At 50.7% G+C, this 21,353-nt stretch overlaps 1 protein-coding gene across 1 annotated transcript in view; it reads left to right on the top strand.

The window, feature by feature from the left end:
- Positions 1-21,353, top strand: part of PAPPA (pappalysin 1) — a 233,634-nt gene that overhangs the window by 42,208 nt on the left and 170,073 nt on the right. The window contains exons 3-4 of the mRNA XM_036261471.1: positions 11,842-11,987; positions 16,222-16,515. Coding sequence (XP_036117364.1) covers positions 11,842-11,987; positions 16,222-16,515 — 440 coding nt within the window. The remainder of the gene's footprint in view (positions 1-11,841; positions 11,988-16,221; positions 16,516-21,353) is intronic.

Genomic DNA, 21,353 nt, shown 5'->3' with positions numbered 1-21,353 from the left:
ACCTCCGCTCTGCTCTGGCTTGGGAAACAGCTGGGGTGTGACAGCAGTGGTATTCCTCGTGGGTCGTGGTCTGCTGCGTACGTCGAACAGGCTTCCGTTTCCCGCTGCCTGGAGGGGTGTCCTCTGTCTTTCTCCTTCCCTCTCTGCGTGTCTTTCTTCTTATCCCATTCTGCAGGTGGTTTGGGGGTCTGGTGGTGAAGGGCGGAGGGTGAGAGGGTGATTGTTTCCATTTCAAGCTGCTGAGGTTTGTGACCGCAGCCTTTCTTGAGTTTAGACAGCCAGCTGCAGCTCTGAGCCCTCAGCCGGACTTCCGACGACCGGACAGTGAGAGTAACTCCAAGAGGCATGAAGCAGCTCAGAACCTTACAGAGGCTGCAAGAGAGACAAGAAAGAGCTCTCCCAGGAGGACTCCTGGCACAAAACCAGCTGCCTTTGTCTCGGCGCTGCGTCAGGAAGGACTGCCTAGGTGTGCCCAGTGACTTCCTAGCCAGCGTGCAGCAGCCACTTCTTCTACTGCAAATCTTTCACCTGCAGAATGGGAGGCTTTGGGCAGAATATTTACAGGACCTCTTCCTGTTCCACATCAGACACTGTAATCCTGGTTCCAGGCATGTGGGGGCTGGGGCTCCAGTGCAAATGGGGAGCTTAGTGTTGGAAAAGTACCAGTAGTGCCAGACACTGACCCCGGGGACGTCCGGGCCATCAGGGATGGGCTTGCCTTCCGAGTATTTACCAGCCCCTATATCTCAATGAAGGACGATGTGTTCAGAGTAGCAGTGAAGGAACAACTATACTCTAGGCCCAGTTGAAACAATTCTACTCCCTTCAGACCAGTCCTAGCAGTAGCTTAGAGATGGCACCCCACCTCGGACAGTCGATGTGAATTTAATTCTACTTCCGACAGCCTGACAAACAGTGTCATGCTTTTGCCAGCATTATTTCCCCATCCTTGAACTCTGACTGTCACAAGACCCTTTAAGAGCTGTTTTTTATTTTAACCCTGGGAGAAACCCAAATTTGGGGAAGTTACGAGACTTGGTCAAGGTCATCCAGAGAGGTCTACATTTCTTGTAGGGACTGTGTAGTTCTGACTTTAGATCATTCTGAGATTTGCCCAAGGTTAGGGATTTGTGTGGGGCCACGGTGCAGACTGAACATCTAGAAGTTGCCATCTCAGCACATGTCGGTGGTGGTGATGTCATTATCGCTCCGGCTTCCCCAACATAACACGGCCCAGGCCCTCTTCACATCAGTGGTACGGCATGGCTAAGAATGGGGCCAAACTGCACAGCCGAATGAAATGCCGCTTGCACCGAGGACACTGCGGCCGCTAAGGCTTACGAAATAGAGGTGATTTGTCTTGATTTCATTGGCGTGTAAGACAGACCGCAAGGCTGTCGGTGAACTGTGTGTGTTTTCTGCTTAGTGTGGTCAGTGTATTATTTATCCACTGTGGCTTTAATCCTCCAAGAAGAAAGTGAGGTGGGGTGGGGTAGGTAGCCGCAGGCCCCCGACCTGTTGTGCAAGCAATACTTGGACGTGAGATTGTCGCATTACTGGCCCGGTACTTTCAACACACCACCCACTTCGATTGGTGCTTCTTCCTACTTATCAGGGTATTCTTGCTTAATGGCATCCCTGAAAATAAGTACATTCTGAGAACCTGGGGCAATCAAAACAGAGATTATGGTACCCCAAGCAGAGACCTTAGGAAGTGACTGATCACTGCAGTGTGTGTGTCGGACTCATCTAGCAGCTCCCAGAGTATGGGCTAGGCAGGATCTTAGCAGGAGTTCAAAAGCCTATGCATCTCTCTGGGACAGCGAGAGACCCAAAATGCTGCCTTTCTTAGCGGAAAGTTGTCTTGATACACGCCCACTTTCTTTTATTTCCACCACCCCTGCCCTTTAACCACCACTTTAAAATAATAACTGTTAACACAATAAGGGTTTACTACGCACCAGGCCCAATGGCAAGTTATCTCATTTAAGCCAGATAAACCTAATAAAGTAGGTTTCTTTATTGCCCCGTTTTTTGTAGATAGGGACAAAACTGATGTTCAGAAGGCTCAGTAATTTGCCCCAAGTCACAGCTATAGCAGAGATCTTAGGAAGTGACTGATCACTGCAGTGTGTGAGTGTGTGTGTGCGCGAACCTACTATGTGCAGGCACAGTGCTAGGTGCCGGGGGTACAGCAGCGAACATGGCACAAGACAGGTGCGATTCTGCCCTCATGGGATCCTCGGCAGGTGGGCGCGTTGTGGAGAAGCTCAAGTTGCTGAGGAGACACAGGGAACAGGTCCGTGACTTATTAGGGGTCAGAGTCACTTCTAATGCGAGTCCTGAAGGATGAGTCATAGTCACCAAGGGAGTGTTGTTGAGCCTGCCACGAGCCAGGAGTCTGGGCACCTGGCCTTCTGTCCCAGCAGTCTCCAAAGGCCACTTTCAGAAAAGCAAATGAGAAAAATAATAGGAGCTGAGTAGTTCCTAGTAAAAGGCATTCATTTTAAGTGAATATCCTTATAAAAGAATTTTAGCCCTGGCCGGGGTGCTCAGTGGTTAGAGCGCCTGCCCACAGACCCGAGAGTCGCAGGTTTGATTCCCGGTCAAGGGCACGTATCTGGGTTGCAGGTTCGATCCCTGGCCCCAGCTGGGGTCGTGCGGGAGGCAACCAATCTATGTGTCTCTCCCATCTATGTTTCTTTCTCTCTCCCCATCCCTCCCTCCCTTCACTCTCTCTAAGAATCAATGGAAAAAATATCCTCAGGTGAGGATTAATAGCAACAACAACAAAAAAGAATTGTATTCTTTCCTTTGGAGTACTACTCCAGTACCCTTTATTTCATTATATGAGAGGCATCATACATGGTGTGTGGGGGGGTCATCTTTGAATACTATATTTATTTGTCAAAGTTAAAAATCTCTACTCCCCCCTCAGTTTTAGAAAATGACCCGAAGGTCTGAGGACCTCTCCATGGACCCCCCCTGCTCCTGTGAGTCAGGCCTCCTCCCCTCGCATCCGAATCCACGGGACTCTCCATCCCACCCACGTCCTGGTCTCCTCCTGATCCCGTCCGGCCCTGAGCCCCAGACCAGTGACTTTCCTGAGAGCTGACCTTCCATGGGACTCAGCAGAGGGCATGACCCCAGGAGACATCTCTCCTGCGCGGCCCACAGGTTAGGGAGCAGCAGGGAGGATGGGAGCCTTGATGTGTAAGATCTGATGCTGAAAGGAGAAATGCCCAGGGGACCACGTCAGAACGCAGCCCCCACCCCACTCCCAGCCTCACTCAGCGTTGAACTGTTCCCCATGCACAAATACCTCCCACTTAGAGGGTCTCAGAATACTTCCACCAGCCCCGGCCAGTGCCTTCTCCGCCTGCTTCTCTCCTGCTGCCCACCGTCCACATTTCCTCAGGAAGGAAAGCGAGCTCCTTGGAAAACATGAACCAGATCATTCTGATCCTCCATTAACTCTGCCACGGCGTGCTTAGCGCCTTCCGGACACTCCAGCCTCCTTCACCTGGTGTCCAAGAGCCTTCCTGAGGTGGCCCTTGCAGACCTCCGGCCTCGTCTTGGGGGGCTGTTCCTGTCCCCATCGTTGCCTCCACACCAGAGACTTGCGGGGCCTCGCTCCCCTTACGCGCTTTCATGCCCCTCGGCGATCTGGAGCTTCTGCCCTGCCCCTGCCTCCCGCTCCTGGTCCAGCATCCAATCCGTGTTGTTTTCACGTGCAAATCTCACCGGTATCTCACCCACCTGCAGGGAGGTGTCATTGCTCTGTGCCCCCAGTGCATCGAGCACCCCTTCTCTCGTCACACAGACCCTAAGAGAAGAGAAGAGACTCCTGGTGAAGGATGCAGCCCGCTGTAGCCAGTAGGACGGGGCCATATCCCGCCTCTGACACCTGTGCGTCGGGGAGGGACTTTGGGAAAATGCTGTCACCTCACTGAGCCCTGGTTTCTTCTCCTGTAAATCGGGGAGACTTCTCCCTGATATATAGAGCATTTGTAAAGCGCGAAAGAAATAATATAAGAAAAGGACTTCAACAGTTCCAGGGTATGGGCAAGTCCCTGGACTTGGTAGGTGTCATGCATGTGATCATCTTTCTTCGTGAAACTGCTAACTCTGGGATGATGAAAATCATTTCCCTTTTATGGCTACAGCCCAGTCTCTAGCTTAGAGCATGGTATATGATAGAATCTCAGTAAACGTTGCTGAATGAGAGAGAAGACTGAAGGGATGACATGCCGAGAGGAGGAGTCTGGGGAGGAAGGAGGAAAGGAAGGCAGACAGAAAGGGAGGGAAGGCGGGAGGGAAGAGGAGAGTTATGAAACCACGACTTACTCAGTGAATAAATGAAAGAATAACCAGTCCTTCAATTGATCTTTGATTGGTGCTATTCTATTTTTCTTAGACTGTGTTTCAAGCTCCTACACCACAGCTATTATTTTGGAAACCAGTCATTCAGGATTCTGAGAATTTAATAAACTCTCCGAGCCCATTTTTCCCCCTTTGCTGCTTCTTTCAGACAAGCAAGGCCTATTTAAGCATTTCTGACAATGCAGCTAAGCAGGAGAATAAAGTGCAGATCATGAGGGCCCTTGGGACAAAAGTATAAAATCCAGGTTTTCGAACTGGTCACAGCTTGGAGAAAGCTTGTAATTTGGAACGAGGGATGTGGACGCAATACACATTCTGAGGTTTATCTTGTTTTAATGACTTGTCTCCAGTGGCTTTGATCTTTACGTTTGATAATCACTTTCAAATGGTCCAGTGTGTTTGAACGTGGAGTCATGGACTTGAGGTCCTTCCTGGGAATGACAGGCTGCAGTCAGGATTTGGAAATAGGCGATGTGCACGGGACTTCTCTGTGAGATGCAGACACGGGGCAGCGGCTCTGGGGAAGACAAACGCCTCGGTCCAGTGATAGGAACCAGGGTTCGCTGGCGGACGGGAGACACCAGGAGCCGTGGGGGCTGGGGTTCACCTCCATGGGGGGGCTGAAAAGACAGCAGGCATCTCGGGGCCTTTTCACGGGTTTGGCATAACTTCTAGGCATTTTCTTTCTTTTTTTTTTAAATTTATTTATACTCCTGCGTTTTATTAGTCTTCTTATCAGGTTAATTTAGGGAGTGACTTACATTTTTTTTTCCCCTTTGAGACAGTGTTTTGCTTTTGTAAAAAATTTAATTTAATTTATTAATTTTCTTTATTAATCCTCACCCGAAGATATTGTTCCATTGATTTTTTAGATAGAGTGGAAGGTGGAGGGAAGAGGAGAGAGAGAAGCATCGATGTGAGAGAGGCACATTGATTGGCTGCCTCCTGCAGGACCCCGACTGCGGCTGGGGATCGAACCTGCAACCCAGGTACATGCCCTTGACCGGGAATTGAACCCATGATCCTTCAGTCTGAGGGCTGATGCTCTAACCGCTGAGCTAAGCCAGCCAGGGCCAGGCATTTTCTTCTGCATCGCTTCCTTGAATTTTCATATTCCCCTTTCCAGGTTGAATTTGATAAGCACCATTTTACAGATGAGGAAATTGAGGTTCAGAGAGATGGAGTCACTTCCCCAACATCACACCGCCCCTTGGTGGGAGAGGGAGGACTTGAACCCTCATCTGTCTCTCTCTTAAGTTGTGTCTTTTCCTCCAGTACTTGCTGCCTTTTCCCTCCCCCTAAAAGAACCGGCCGTGGCCCCCAGCTCGGGGGTGGCCCCCTCTCCGCAAGCTGAGGGCTTCAGCACATGGCCAGCACCATCCCTGTCACCTCCTGCATTTACCACGCGCCCCAGGGACAGAACCTTGGCATGACGAGGTTATCACTTCTGCAGCAGGGAAGTCAGTTTGCTTTTAGCGGAACTAGAACCTGAGACGGGTCAATCTTCACCAATCTTGACCGGGGTCACCTCTGACCAACCCTTTTGGAAGTGGGCGAGTCCGTGTCTTACGTTTCTAGAGTTGGAAAAATTCGAGCTTTCCACGATTCAGTTAAGAGATTTATTGTTGTTGTTGTTCTGCATCTTGAATGTAGTTCTCTTTTGCTTCTCTTTCAATAAAACAGGCCCTGACAGCTCTCTCATTGAGATTATTACAGAGTTGTACCATCTCAGGCCAGTGCATTTAGGAAATATGTTGTTGGCACTCACCAGCGAGTGAGATGCATAAAGAAAATATTCTAATGACAGTTGAGTTGAGAGAGCTTTGATCTCCCTCCAGAATTGCTCTCATGGCTTTGAAATGCAATTCTGGCAGAGGGGTACAGTCTGGGTGCCTGGGCACTCTGGGGCGGGGCCCCTTGAAACGGACATTCCAGGGGACCTGCAGCCTTCCCATTAGGATCCAGGTATGCGGCTGGGAAGGAAGAAAGGAGACACCTCTCTCCAGAGGCAGCTCAGGGAGAGGATCAAGTTAGGAGGGACTTTCCAATTTAGCCCATTTCCCAAACTGTGCTGGGTACGCTGTTATTTGGTTTTTGGCAAAGGCAGAGGTGGGGTCGGGAAAAGGATTATGGTCAAATATGTTTGGGAAGACTTCATACACTCTCTGACCGACTCCTGTTTTGCATATTAAAGGCTCTGAAAATTCTTGCAATTAAAAAATAGACTTATTTAACCTTGTTTAACAGAGCATGTCCTAAACCCATTTGACTCGGAAAATTTTTTTCCTTTAAATATGCATCTGGCTCTTGTGGGTTGAGCCTTCCACAGACCGTGATTTGCAAAGCACTGAACTAATTCGCGAGCTCACTGAACAGATAGAGAGCCCGAGCTGCAGGCAGGACGCGGAGCAGGGGAGGGGCAGGCCCGACACTCAGGCAGCAGAGGTTCTGCTGGAGGCCACCCTCCCGCCCATGCTTGGCTTTCCAGGACAGGCCCCCCTGCAGCGAACTCTGCCCCCAAGGAAGAGATGACTTGACTAATTGCTACAGAGGTGCTGCCCGACAACCTAGTGAATTGAGTTTTGTTGTTAAACCCTTCTGTGACCTTGGGCAAGTCACTGCATTTCCCTAAGCCCTGGGCTTCTCCTCCTGTTTTGATGTTATGCAAGTTAAGGACTGCAGGTCAGTGGTAGCTCTCTCTCGAAGGGACATTTCAGGGGACACAGCGGTGATAAAGACCTGGCCCCCCCACCTGCTTGAAGCTCATAGTCTGATGGGGAGGACAGGTGCTCACGCAGTGAAGACAACACAAAGTAGGGTGATATTAAAATCATCAGAATCGACAATTTCAGCTAGAGATGATGATGATTTTGGTGTTGTTAATCATGATCATTGTAGTGATGATGATGATGATGATGATGATGATGATGATAAACAAATAGTCAAGGCTAATTAATGAGTGCCTTCTATGGGCCAGGCCCTGTGCGAGGAACGTCCTCTGCTTTGCTTCTAGTCCTTCTGACGCCCCTTTTAGGTGGACATCATTATCCCATTTTACAGGTGGGCGTGGTCCTGAGCAGGTGCATGGAGCACATCACATGCAAGATGAACGTCGCTTGGAGGGTTAGGTTGTAGATGAGATTCAGGAAGAGAGACTGTGGGGCCGAGGAGGGGAAATGATGGACATACTTCGGGAATGGGCATAACTGGGGAAAATCAGAGGTTCTCAGATGAGGAAATAAAGAGAACTTGAGTGGGAGGGTGTGGGAGGAAGAAGAAGGTGGGTGGTGGGGATGAGACACAGAGTGAGACTGGGAGGGAGAAGCACCCAGAGGCAGACTGTGAGGGTAGGTGTTTCCAGCACCAGACCAGGATGTGGGGGGAGGTCCTGCTGGGACTGTGCTGGGCTGCCCCGCCCCATTTACTGCTACCGGTGTCCCTGTGAGCTGGCTGAGATGCGGAGACGCAGGTCTTCCATCCAACTCTGAGTTGTGCTGGCTTATAAGTGAATAAACACACAGAGTTTTGGATTTGGCTTGATACTCCTGGGCTAATGATTTCTGAAATAAATTAATTGGACCAGTTTCTCTTGTACACACAGAGCCAACCTTCCCATAGTGGCGGGATGAGAAAGCAAGGGGCCATGAGCAAGTCCTGGTCAGGTTCTCATCATCCGTCTCTAGACTCTGGGGGTCCCACTCAGTCTAACGTTGTGTGATATCTCCTCCATCCATTGACGGAAAGGAATAAACCGTATCTTAAAGAGATGGCAGGGAGGAGGTCGATACCCACATGAACTCCTGTCCCCAGGATGTTCTGATGCATTTGGGAGACACCCAGCTTGGCTCCGAAATGGTGGGAAGGCCTTAGCCAGCAAAGGAAAACTTTCAGCCACAGAAGTCTTTCCTGGGGGGCGCCCCCCCCCAAAAAAAAAAGAGATGGAGAGAAGAGAGGCCAGGGAGGCTAGGAGCCAGGAAGGCTACTGTGGATTCTTTCTCTTTGGGGAAACAGAGGCTTCTCAACGTCTGAAAAAAAAATCAACCACATACGCGCAGAGGAATCGTTCCAACATCCCTCATCTCCGCCTTGGGCCAGAGTGAACACCACTCCCTGAAAAGATTGCCTATGCAATTACCACGGAATAAACAGCCAATTACAATGTCTCCCCTGGCCCTACCCGCCCTTCTCTCTCCCCCCTGAAGCTTTCTCAGCCTCGAGCAAGGGGGCAGAGAGGTAACTTGCTCTAATCACATCTGTGTTCTCTGCCGGAGAGAACACTTGATGGAAGTGGACGAATCAATTAGAAAACAATAAATAATGTGGAAAGGGCTGATCCAAGCTAACCTCAGCTTCTCCGTGTTCTCATTCCCTCCCACACGTTGTTTCTCTTTGCACCACGACCCTGAGTGCGCCTGGGAGTGGGGGGGGGGGGGTTGTGGGAAGGGTTGGCCCCATCTCAAGTTGCACTTGGCCTTGTCACTCTGTGATCTCTGAACCCCTGTTACTTCATCGATAAGAGGAAGATAAATAATAGGAGAGCTAAACCTTTCCTGAGGTTTTCTACATGCCAGGTAATATTGCAAGCCGTTCCACTGTCTCGTTTTAGTGTCCCCAATCCTCTGAACAACTCTGTGAGGTAGGTACTGTTATTCTTTTTGTCTTGTGACAAAAAAAAGTGGGGTACAGGAAGTTAAGTAGATTGCTCAGGGTAACCCAAATATCAGTGGAAGAGCTGGATCCGAACCCAGGGCTCTGGCTCGAGAAGGAGCCGTCTTACCCTCTCTGCGGCTTCAAATATTGCACAGAGATAAGCCAGCGTGTGTGGTTGGCATACAGCAAGGGCTTAGTAAGTGCTGGTTTCCTTGTCTGATCACAGGACAGACTGGTTTGCACTCCTTAGGAGGCTGCCAGTCCGAGAAGGTGACGATAGGATCTGGGGGAGAAAAGGTCCGAGCAGCAGCACAGAGCCAACCCCTCACATGTGTGGCTGTCTCTGCAGTTAGGCACTTCGCCCGAGGTCTGGTCCACGCGGATGCGGCCTCGCCCGGCCCTGCCTGCTCTCCACTTGCTGCTGAGCGGTTCTCTGAACAGCCGTAAAGAGGACGGTTCCATGAGTATTTGGTCTCGTGACCTCTGGATGACACGGGTAGACAGGAGGGCCCTCGAGGTCTCAGATGTCTCCTGTTCTCATCGGAGGAGAGGCAGGAGGCTGTGACCAACCACAGTGCCCTGGGAAGCCCCCAGTGGATTGGTAAGGAAACCGAGGCCTCCTACGAAGGCCCTGCGGACGATGAGCTCAGTGTTTCCGCTTTTCCCTTTCCTGGTGGAAGTTCGACTCCATCCGCGTTTACTGAGTGCTTCTCAGGCGCTGCACCCTGTGCTGAGGACTCAGTAAACGGACATAAAGCGGACACACCGCCGCCCTCCAGGGGGCCACAGGGAGTGGCAGGTACAGACAGGTGTAGTGATGACTTGGAATGCTGTCACAGTGCGTGTTAATAGGAGGTAGATGAGTACAAGGATGGGAAAGAGGGTGATGTGGAAATCAGGGAGGCCTTCCTGGAGGAGACATACCAGAATGGACTTTGGAATTGTTCATCAGAGGACAGAATGGGGAGCAGGGTCCCTGACAGAGGGAGCGGCATGAGTGAAGGCGCTGGGGCTGATGCGTCAGGGTGTCTTCTGCCAGTGCACAGTGGGACACGCACAAGAGGGAACAGAGAGCGACGAGGCTAGAAGTGGAGGCCGGTTCTTGCAGGCCGTGCTGGGGAGCCTGGACTTGACTTTTCACCTACAGAGGCCCGTCTGTGAAGCAGAGGCGGAGGGAAGGGAACCGTCCTTGTGTGCTCTCTGTGTCGGGCTCTGTGCCAACCCCCTGCGGAGAGACAACATTCTGAAACAGGAAAACACTATTAACTGACTGTGAGGACAGCAAGGCGTGACGGTTCTTTCAGCCTCTGTTTTCTCCTCTGGAAAACGGGGTAATAGTACTGCCTCCCTCAGTGTCGATAAGCCGATCAAAGGAGAGAATCCCTGAAAGGCAGGCCACATGGAGGGGCCCGGCAAGCAGGAAGTATCATTATTCCTAGACTTGATCTCACCTACTCCGTCAGGCTGCCTGCCCGCATTTATTTATGTTTTTGTTTGTTTACTCACGGATTCATTTTCAGTCTTTTTTTTTTTTTGCATCTACAGATAGAGCGGGAGGGAGAGAGGGGGGAAGAGAGAGAGAAACGTCGACGTGAGAGAGACACATTGAGTGGCTGCCACCCACACGACCCCAACCAGAGCAGGGACAAACTGCAACCGCTTAGCAGGAACCAAACCCAGGACTCCCTGGTCCGAGCGCCAGCACTCTAACCGCTGAGCCAAACCAGCTAGGGCTCATTTCCAGTCTTCCTGGAGAAATGATTACCAGCTGCTCACAAGGTCCCTACCACACGATGGCAGACAGAAAGCAGGAGGGAAAGAAGGCATGCCGGGAGCAGGTGCCTCTCTGCACGCAGGACAGAGGCGCGGAGTAACCCGTGCCTGACCCAGAGCCTCCCCTTTCCGTCCCCATGACAGAGGCTTCCCCCGCAAGGGCCCAGTTCTTACGTATGGAGCACCTAGGTCGGGCCAGTCTCTTCCCAAAGACCTTGTCTTTCTCTCTCCAACATGTTTGCTCCATGCATTGAAGAGCTGACGATTGTAAACGGAGTTAATTCCCTTTCCGGATATGTCAGACTTCCGTGGGAGCGACCTCAAGTGCAATACCCTTCTCCAGTCCGTTTCACGAAGAAATAGAGGCTTGCAGAATGCAGGTGCATGTTCTAGGAGAGGCAGCCTGGTGCCCCAGTCAAAGGAGAACAGGTTTCCAAGCTGGACAGACTTGGCCTTGAAACCCAGTTCTGCAGCCTTGGACAACCTGCTCAGTAACCCTGGGTCACGTGTTGCTTAGCTTGAAGACCAGGGAACAATGCCTTCTTGCTGGGTTGTTATGGAGATGCAGAGGGCCCCTTCGTGCAGCTCCATATGTAGTCAATGAATGGTCCAAGGTCCCTAGTGAATGAGTAAGAGAAGAAAAGCTAAGACTAGAAAACGGGTTATCTCTTCCACGGTCTGTGTTCTTGATCTGTACCCTCATCATCTGGCCGGTTGCCAGTCTCTACAGCAGTCCGTGGAGACATAGATGTTGACTTTAGATAAATCTAGGTTCTTAACTGAACTCTGCTGTGTGTGAGCCAAACGACCTTATCAAGTCTCTTAAACTCATAAGAATGTCATTTTCTTATCTATAAAATGGGATCATATCAGTTTCCTTATACTATGATGGAGAGAAGTTAATGAGGTGATGTTTATACAGCGCTTAGCCAAGTGCCTGACACATAGTCGCTCTTACTTAACGAGCGGTACCTGTTATGTGAAGAGTAACTTTCTTGGACGGTGATGACAGCCAAGGTTCTTTTTCTGTTACAGAGCATACTTGGATGTTAATGAACTGAAGAACATTCTTAGACTGGATGGAACTACACACCTCAATATCTTCTTTGCAAACTCCTCGGAGGAGGAATTGGCAGGAGTAGCCACTTGGCCATGGGACAAGGAGGCCCTCATGCCCTTAGGTGAGAAATAGAGACTTCTTCCGAAGGGAGCTGGGTTAGTACAGAAATACATTTACCAGTGATGATGATGAGGAGCGTGGTGCTCACGGTCGTCATGGTGGCGGTGGTCTGGGAATGGTGAATGATCTATGTATCACTTTTTCATTTATAAAACTCGGCAGCATGCCTGATGTCATGCGAACCACCGCGAGATGCTCTGAAGAAAATATACAATATTATTAACCTTTTGTACGTGGGGAAACAGATTTAGAGAGGGAGTAGGGCTTATCCAAGCTCATGCACATGTCGGGGGAAGAGCCGTATTTTGAAGTCAGATCAGATGTACGAACTCTGTCCACCGATTGCTTTCATCTTTTGTCTTCTGCCTCTTAGTCTATACAAATGTCCTCTCAGCCTGGTTACCTCATTGTCCTGGCACAGTCACACATGGGTTGGCTTGGAAGACCCCAAAGAGGCAAGAGAAAGTGAGTTTGTAGGAACTTCTTGTTCCTTCATGTTCCACCCACCAATATCCCCGGGAACTCTTCTTACAGTCAAATGATGCATGTCCATAAACAAGACACATGTTTATGCAAATCAGTTGCCAAAGTCAGAAATGACAATGGTTTCTGAACCAGGCCCTGCAAGCAAACATCCTCTTATCTCTGTGTATCCACTCTCTCTTCCGGTTCACGGATACACAGATGTGTATCTTTTTCCTTCTACTCGCACATCCTTGAAATCATAGCATAACTGCAATTTTGTGTTCTTTTTTACACCCAATATCCTACTCTACATTTTTCCATGTTGCAGCAATCTTCATAATTATTTCCCACCCAACCTTTTTTGTTTAACTTCACAAGAGAGAACATCTTTCTGGGTTATTTCCATCTCTCTGAAGACAAGATTTGTAACAGCCGTGTAATATTCCATTGAGTGAGGACACTCAGTTTATTTAGCTGCTTTCCTTTGGTAGCATGTTCCCATTATTTACACCAGTGAAGAGTGATGGCGCATGACCACCTTCACTGGAGAGTGTCCAGGCTCAGCAGATATTTCCTCCGGCTGCCTGGTCTCCCAGGGACAAAACCACAGCCCGGCAGTCACATCTGTGCTGTTGTGGAGGTGAAGGGCTGTGCAACTTCAGACACTGACATTGTGCTGTTTTGAACTCCAGACTCAGGTCACTCTAGACGGCTCTCAGTTCCTCGTTTTTAAGAGGCTGAAACTAGTGTGTGTGCGTGTGTGTGTGAGTGTGTGTGTGTATGATTGTGTAAATAAATAGAGATAGATACAAAGATAAATATATAGTGGTTCTCAACCAGAGGGGCGGGGGACAGATTGGAGTGTATCTCCTAGGAGACGTTTGGCAATGTCTAGATATACTTTTGGTTGTTACACATGGAGAGATGTTACTGGGGTCTAGTGGGTAGAGGCCAGTGATGCTGCTGAATTTCCTGCAATATCCACAGAGAGGAATTGTCTAGTCCCAAATCCATGAGTGCTGATCGATGATGGACAGGTAGACAGACAGATGGACAGACACACAGACGGACAGGGACTGGGCAGAAGAGAGTGCAATTGCAGGCAAACTTGGGGACGATCGGCTTGCGTCACCTGCCTCATAGGATGTATGGGAAGTGTGCTGGTGCAGAGCCTGAACCCATGGTGGTTCTCAGCAGTGAACACTCACCGCGTGGCCTTAGGCAAGTCTCCTTCCCCTCCCAGATCGCCACTTCTTCGGGTTTTAAATGAACAAGTCAGACGAGCTGGCAGCCTCCAAGGACCCTTCTCAGGGCTGAAGTTTCGTTCTGTTGGAAAAGCAACCGAAAAGGCCGTGAGCAGCCTCAGCAGGGTTGAGCAGCAGGCTTCCAAAGTTGGAGGAAAATACTCCTGATGACTCCCGGAGTCTCGGAGACCGGCTCGGACGGAGTCCAGAGGCCATAAATCCGCAGCATGTTACAGTGTTTCAGGACGCTGTCGGGCTTGTGCGGTTTCACCTCTTAAAGGAGCAGTGAAACAGGGCTCGGCCGGGGCTGTAGCGTGGGGAGGGGACGAGGGAAAACAAACAGCCAGGCTGGAATTCAGTCTGAAATCCTGTCCTTATCCCTGAAAATACCTGTGGGGTCCGCCGCCCATTACCTCAACGTCGAAGCTGCGTGGAGGAGACAGAGCATCACTGACACTCTGGTGGCTGTTTATTTGAGAACACACCAGAGATGCAGAGTCACCTTCCCAAGATCACACAGCCAACCTGAAGCAAAGTGAGGACTGCAACCCATGTCAGGCCAGCTCCAGCTGTCTGTCAGGCTGACCTCCCTGTTCTGTGAGATGTTGATCATGAGCAATTTCTCCGAAGCAGCCCCAATCAAACCCAATTTATTAGACTACATATACACGTGTGTGTGTGTGTGTGTGTGTGTGTGTGTGTACCGTGATTCTTGGAAAAGTCTTGGATGGGAAGAGGGATGGGAAGGGGATTATGTTTCATATTATGATTGACAGAAAATAAGCGAGAGAGATTTCCTGTTTCAATTTCTCTCTCCCTGCCTCTGCCCGCCCGTTCTCACGTACACGCGTGCACCCCCACCCCCTGCTAGAAGGAGGCTCTGAGCGGTGCAGAATGAGCAGTCTCCGTGAGCCCATCCCCGAGCGAGCGCCCCCGGCAGGTCACTCCGAGAGAAAACGCGCACGCTGGCTCCAGGCCTGCCAGGACAGGTCGCAGGCCCTGCCTTTGTACCCTGCGCTGTAAGACACCGCTCGCACGTCAGGTTACTACTTCTAGGAAGCTCAGGCCTGAATCCCCACCTGAGATTTAAAGTTGAAACATCTCTGCTAGCCTACGTGTCCTTCTCCAAGGCCTGAAAGGAACGGGGAGCGATGCCATCCGCTGGTTCTGCTGAGACCTGCTCCGTCCATCCACCCCAGCAGCGCTCAGTCTGCTAAGGCACGCGGTGTGGGCCACTGCTTCTCAGACCAGAACGCACGGATGAGTCATCCAGGGCCCTATTAAACCCAGATTCTGATGCTGTAGGTTCGGGTGGGGCCTGAGGCTCTGCCTGCCTGGTCACCCCCCAGGTGACACTCACACTGCTTGTTCTTGAGCCGCCCTTTGCATAACAAGCAGTTAGACGGTAAGTGAGGCCCTCATTGTACGGCAGATGCTCTGCTGGCCGCGTACACGTGACTGGACCTGGCAACGTTTCTTTCGTTGGGTCACATTCCGCAAATATTCAACACACATTTAAGGAGACGCCATGTTTCAGTCCCTGGGGTAGGCATTAGCAGTAGAACTCAGATAAAGAGCCCTAGCTTCGGCCGGCCGGTGTGGCTCAGTGGTTGAGCATCGACCCATGCACCAAGAGGTCGATGGTTCTATTCCCGGTCAGGGCGCATGCCCAGGTTGTGGGCCTGATCCCCAGGGGGCATGCAGGAGGCGGCCAGTCGATGTTCTCTCTCATCCGTGTTTCCATCTCTACCTCTTCCTTCCTCTCTCTCTAAAATCAATAAATAAAAATAATTAAAAAAACAAAAGAGCCCTAGCTTCGGAACCCAAGGGTCATGGTTCAGGTTTTAGCTCCTCACTCGTGGGCCACGTCCCTGCTGTGTGAACTGGTGCCTGTCTCCCGGGGTGGGGAATGCCTGTGCCCACACACTCCGCACGGGGCCTGCGGAGACAACCTTGCTCTTCGGTCACTGTCACAGTGACAAGCGCAACATGGCGCTGGCCTGCATGAGTTCACTCGCATAGACTCTGGAGACGAAGGGACGGGAATCAGAGGTGGTCACTGACGTGCTTGCGGTCAGAGAGTTAGTGAGGCAGGAGGAGTGCTGAAACGCGCAGGTGTGTGACCTCGAGGGCTTCGTAGAAACAGAAGCGTGAGAATGTGTATAGACCAGAGTGGGTGTGGCTTACTTCCCAAGGAAGAAGCTGACCGGCCCAGAACTCAGAGTTCTCGACTTCTGACCATGCCGCCTCTTTTCAGCGGTTTACAGTTGCTTTGGGTGAGCTGCCTCACTTCCTTCGGCGTTGGCGTTGTCGTCTGAAGAGCGAAGGGATCGCTCAGAATGGTTTTGAGACTCCATCCTGCTGAATTGATGCTTCGTATTAAAAGTCATAACAGCTCCCAGGGCAGTGGAGTCACGGGGTGGGAAAGATTGTGGTGACTTTGGGCAGCACCCCACTGATGGCGAGATGCCTGAATCAGGAAGCAAAGTGTCCAGCTTGCCTAACGCTTTGGTTTTCCCCTTGCAGGGGGCATCGTCTTGAACCCCTCCTTCTACGGCATTCCTGGGCACACCCACACCATGATCCACGAGATCGGGCACAGCCTCGGCCTCTACCACATCTTCCGAGGTATCTCGGAAATCCAGTCTTGCAGTGACCCCTGCATGGAGACCGAGCCCTCCTTTGAGACCGGAGACCTCTGCAGCGACACCAACCCAGCCCCGAAATACAAGTTCTGTGGTGACCCTGGGCCAGGAAACGACACCTGTGGCTTTCATAGCTTCTTCAACACTCCTTACAACAACTTCATGAGCTACGCAGGTAGGGCCCTACTCTGCAGGGTGCTGGGCTGGGTGTCAGACGGGTGCCAGTGGCTCAGCAGTGCCAATGTGTCTTCTTCCCCACAAGTCCTCATCCCACACGGTCAGGGCAGTGCCGCTTCCAGGAGGACCTCAAGTGTGCGTGGATGATGTTGCCTCTGAAACTCCCCAAAGACCCACGGGGCAGCTGACCGGGACCGAGAGTCCGGAAACCCGGCTGGAAGGCCTGGCCCTGCCGCCAGGTCACGCGGTGCCTTTCAGTCCATCGCATCCCCTCCCCATCTCAGGAAATGGACTCCTTAGACTCCGCCTCCAAGGTTCCTCCGCTTTTGCAGCTGTATTTTCCTCAGCCGGTGGTTTTTGAACCTTAAAACACACACATGAAATGCTCACACCTCCTTTACTATTTTATTCCCCAAAACACACACAAAAAAATAGAATGCGTTTAGCTTTGTACATACATGATGATTACATGAGATCGATACATCCTTTTGCTCAATGCACACGTCCCATCAAAGCCCTTGTACAGCATCAGAGGCAGCAAGAAGGACTCACTGGCTGGGTTCTGTAAGGCCCTGCCCTTCCTGTTAGCAAATATCCAGGCCGTGTCCAGTCCCTGCGACATCTTTGACCAATGAGAACAAGACACCCTGCCTCGCAGTCACGGCCCTCGCCGCTGGCCCTTCGGCTAAGAGCTCCGTGTAAGGGCTAGAACCACACAGCTGCACCTGGTAGCCCAGCACAGATTCTGCTACAACAGTCAACTAGGTGTCTCTTTGTCCCACTAGAATGAGCGAGCTCTGTGCAGGCGGAGTCCTCTATCCATCGCTGTATTCCTAGCGCCTAGAACAGGGCCTGCGAGCTTAGCGAGTGAGTGTGAGGGAGAAAGGGAGGGAGGGAGTCGTGGGCAGAGGACAATGAATGCACTCTCCTGGAATAGGTCTATAAAACTGATTCTTATGGATAACAGTGTTTCTCCTTATGTAAAAGTTTATCGTCCATAAAGGACTGGATGGTATACATCATCTCGTTGAATTCTCACCAGAAATCTAAGGGGAAGGAAGTATCCACTTTTCACAAATGACAGCCACACGTCTGACTCCCAGGTTTTTTTTTTTTCCTTCTACAATTGTGCCAGTTTTCAAGAGACCGCGCTGAGGGGTGAGTGGGACATCGAGATGCCACGGGGGCTGCCTGGGTGGGGCTGTAGGCCTCCATGTCCGCCTGAACCAGGGAGGCCTCCTGCCAGGGGGTTTTCATGTCTATTGGGGTTTCCCTTCAGAGTCCAAGTAGGAAGATAATGATGCTATTAAACATGATGAATTAGATGCTCCCCGTGGGTCTTCTCATTTGGGCTGATGACCGCCGGGGACCTCAAGTTCATATAGTCCAAACCTGGGGTCTCTCGAAAAGTCAGTAACCCACCCAGGCAGCATAAAGGGTCTTTAAGCCTAGGTCTCTAAAACAGACCAGAGCGCCGGGTATTTCCTCCCAAGCAGATTCCCACCGAGCTCCCGTTCCCAGCCAGGCTGCCGTCGCGCGTCCAGTGTCCTGTCCCCTCACACAGCCCTGCTAACGTCCCATTTCGACAGCACCTTTCCTCGGCCAGTGCGACGCACATGGAAAATAAACAATAACATGAGCTTGGAGGTTGGCCGGCCTCTTAGGAGCCTAGGAGCTGCCACCAGCTACCAGACCCCCATAAACTAAATCTTTTCTTTTGGTTCCCCTTTGTCCAGATCTAAAGGGTGATTGATTTACTGTTGTTTTTTTAAAGGAACCCCTCGGCTCAGTGACCCATTAACAGCAGAACTAATTCACTGAGCTACGATAACAAACTTACACCCGCAAAAGCATATTCAAGGCGAGCACGGGCTTTGAAATGTTTGTTTTCCTTAGGATCTCTGATAGATGAGGTGACAAAAGAGCTGGATGAAATTCAAAATGCAGAGCAGGACCGGGTTCTCAGGGCCTGAGAGCCGCGCACGGGCCGGCGAGGGCGACGCGGAGGCCCGGCGGGGTCACCGCTGGAGTCCCGTCCCTCCTGGGTGCTTCTTCCCCCGTGTCCCTGGTTGGCCAGGGAGCCCAGTGCGGGGCTTCTGCAGACCTTTCTGCAGAAGGACATGCTCTGTGTCTGTGCTGCCCGGGATGCCAGCCGTTAGCCACGTGTGGCCCCTGAGCCGTGAATGGGTGGGCACAGGTCTGCGATGGTGATTGAGTGGATGCGCCAGCACCGTGTGACACGTGTCTTAGGTTTGTCCCAGAGCCTTCATGATAACACAGTGAGGGAGGTGCTGTTATTGTCGCTCCCATTTCACAGATGTGGAAAATGTGCGGTCGGAGCTTCGGTAGCCTGCCCAGAGTCTCACGGAGAAACCCAGACAAGCTTGTTTACGGCAGAGTTATAAGCCATAATTGTCTGGCTGTCTCTGATACTAGGCTCGGTTGAAAGGGTCCTAAGTGCTCAGACGAAGCAGGCACCAGGCAGAGAACGGGGGCGAACCTAACTGGGCAACAGGAGAGGATGTCACATTGCCCGGACAGACAGAGGGGCAGCAGCCTGGTCCCTCCTTCCTGAAGATGATGGGCATGGGGGCCACAAGTCCCGGGGCCTCCTCGAGGGCGTGGTAGGGGTCAGGGCCTTCGAATGTGCACACATGCTTTGGCCCAGCTGCCCAGTATCTAAGGAAATAATTTGGTTGATGGGTTTAAAGACTTAGTCATAAGAATGCTCTGAGCAAGATTCATTCTCTGAATATTAATTAGGCGTTTACTATCTGCCAGGCATAGAAGGAGAATGCTTATATGTGTGAAAAATTAGAAACAGCTTACAACTCCAAAGGGAATGGATGGCTGGAATAAGTCACAAGGCATCCATATGATACGACATTGGCCAGGACAGATGATGTGGAAGACCGTGGAGGGGTGCAGACAAGGAGAGTGTCCGCGTGGTGGCTCAGAGCGTGAGGTTTGGGGCGTGGGGACTGAACCTGAATCCTCCGTGCCCTAACCTCTGACCCAAGCAAGTTCCGTCTCCTCCCTGAGCCTCAGTTACTTCATCAACACCACAGAGAATCATCCCACTTACGCTGTGTGATCGGTGCCAACATCCAGATGACAGGCTTAGTGTCATAACTTGTGCTCAGTCAGTGACAATTATTGGATCGTTTATGAGTTATTTAATGTGGAAAGGGCCACACAGTTGCAGTCTTCTGTAGAGAGTGAAACCGTGTGTGTGTATGTGTGTATAGGTTTGTGATGACGAGAATTTTACCTTTCGATATCCATATCCATATCCATGTCCATGTCCATATACCCGTATACTAAATATTGATTCTGTTATCTCGAGGTAATGAGTTTAGGGTGCTATTTATTTCTCTGTAACTTTTTTCTGCCATGTTCCACATGTACAGTGAATATCTGGAACGACCTTACTCATTCATTGTGGCTACAATCTTAGTCATTATCATTATTGTTAAAACAGCAAACAGGGAGGGACTTCCACAAAAGGCAACTCAGTTACCCACACACCAGACCTGAGTCCACTTCCTGAATGCTGTCCTCAGCTTTGGGGGTCACCTCATCACTCCCTCTTTCACGGTGGGTGAAGGCGAGGCTGTCAGGGGTCAGCATCTCGCCCCCAGTTCCATAGGCAGTGGAGAGACCACATCCGTGCCCCACACTTCCATGCTCTGTGGCCTCCTGGCCACAAATAGAAACAAGTTCTTGGGAACAGATTCTGTTAGCAAGCTCAGGGCACCCCATCAACATCATGGGACTGGTCAGAGTCCCAGCAGGATGACATCCCCAGATTCCTTTCTGCTAGGGGACAGGATGGGGACAGAGAACAAGATGTGCTGGCTGGTCCTGAGACCAGGGTAAAGTGACCACAGATGTCAGGAGGGGAGGCACGTGGCAATGGGAAGCCAGACATTAGCTCATGGAGACAGAGCATTTGTGATCAGGGGAAATCCTTTGGTACCTCTCCCAAGACGCAGAGCAGCTCAGGCTGTAAGCTGTGTGCCCTGGGACAGACTCTGTTTTCTGACTTCAGCTCTACGTTTTGGATGCATTTCTGTCCTCCTACCAGGTTCGATCACCCATCCATGTTTCAAATTATTTTTTACTGACATACATGTAATTGGCTAATTGTTAAGTTATAAAAGGTAAATATGCTTATTCGGGGATAAAAGAAACAAATCAGAGGATATAGAGGGGAAAATGCTGTGTTCCTTCTCCATTCATCTGGATAACTGCTTTCTATGCTCCAGTTCACCGAGCGCTCCCACAATGTGGCGGGGCTGATTTAAATACCCCCGATTTGTACAGCAGGGATCTGGGATTTAGAGCAACTTCCTTTATTTGGAAATGACTGATGAGGATTCTGTTCTATGCCTATGCCTGAGGTACACAGCCATTTCCTTATGAAGAGAGAGGTGTGCTATTCCTGATATTTTTACTATTGTAAATGATACTTTAAAAATCCCTGTACATATATTGCTCTGTGTTTGTTCATGAATATCAGTAGATACTGAATTTCTAAATGTTATATTGCTAGAACAAAGAGAAGGAATATTTTACCTGCTGTTTATTTGTCTGTTTCCTGCTTCCAGTTTTCTAACACACAAACACACACACACACAAACACACACACACGCATACATGCACACACACGCACCCTTCCAAGTCTTGTGGCATAGAGCATTTACTATACGTTTATCATGGTTCTTGGTGTTTCCCTCCCTTTAGCCCGTAGCTGTGTTTTGAGATGGCCACTTAACCATCATTATCTTCACTTCACAATGGCGAAAGGAGGCGCCGAGGGCACGACCTCACTTG

Source organism: Molossus molossus, unplaced genomic scaffold (genome assembly GCF_014108415.1).
Source record: "Molossus molossus isolate mMolMol1 unplaced genomic scaffold, mMolMol1.p scaffold_m16_p_14, whole genome shotgun sequence".
NCBI classification, from domain to species: Eukaryota; Metazoa; Chordata; class Mammalia; order Chiroptera; family Molossidae; genus Molossus; species Molossus molossus.
The sequence above is the reverse complement of the archived record's forward strand: the minus strand, read 5'-3'. Positions and strand labels throughout refer to the sequence as shown.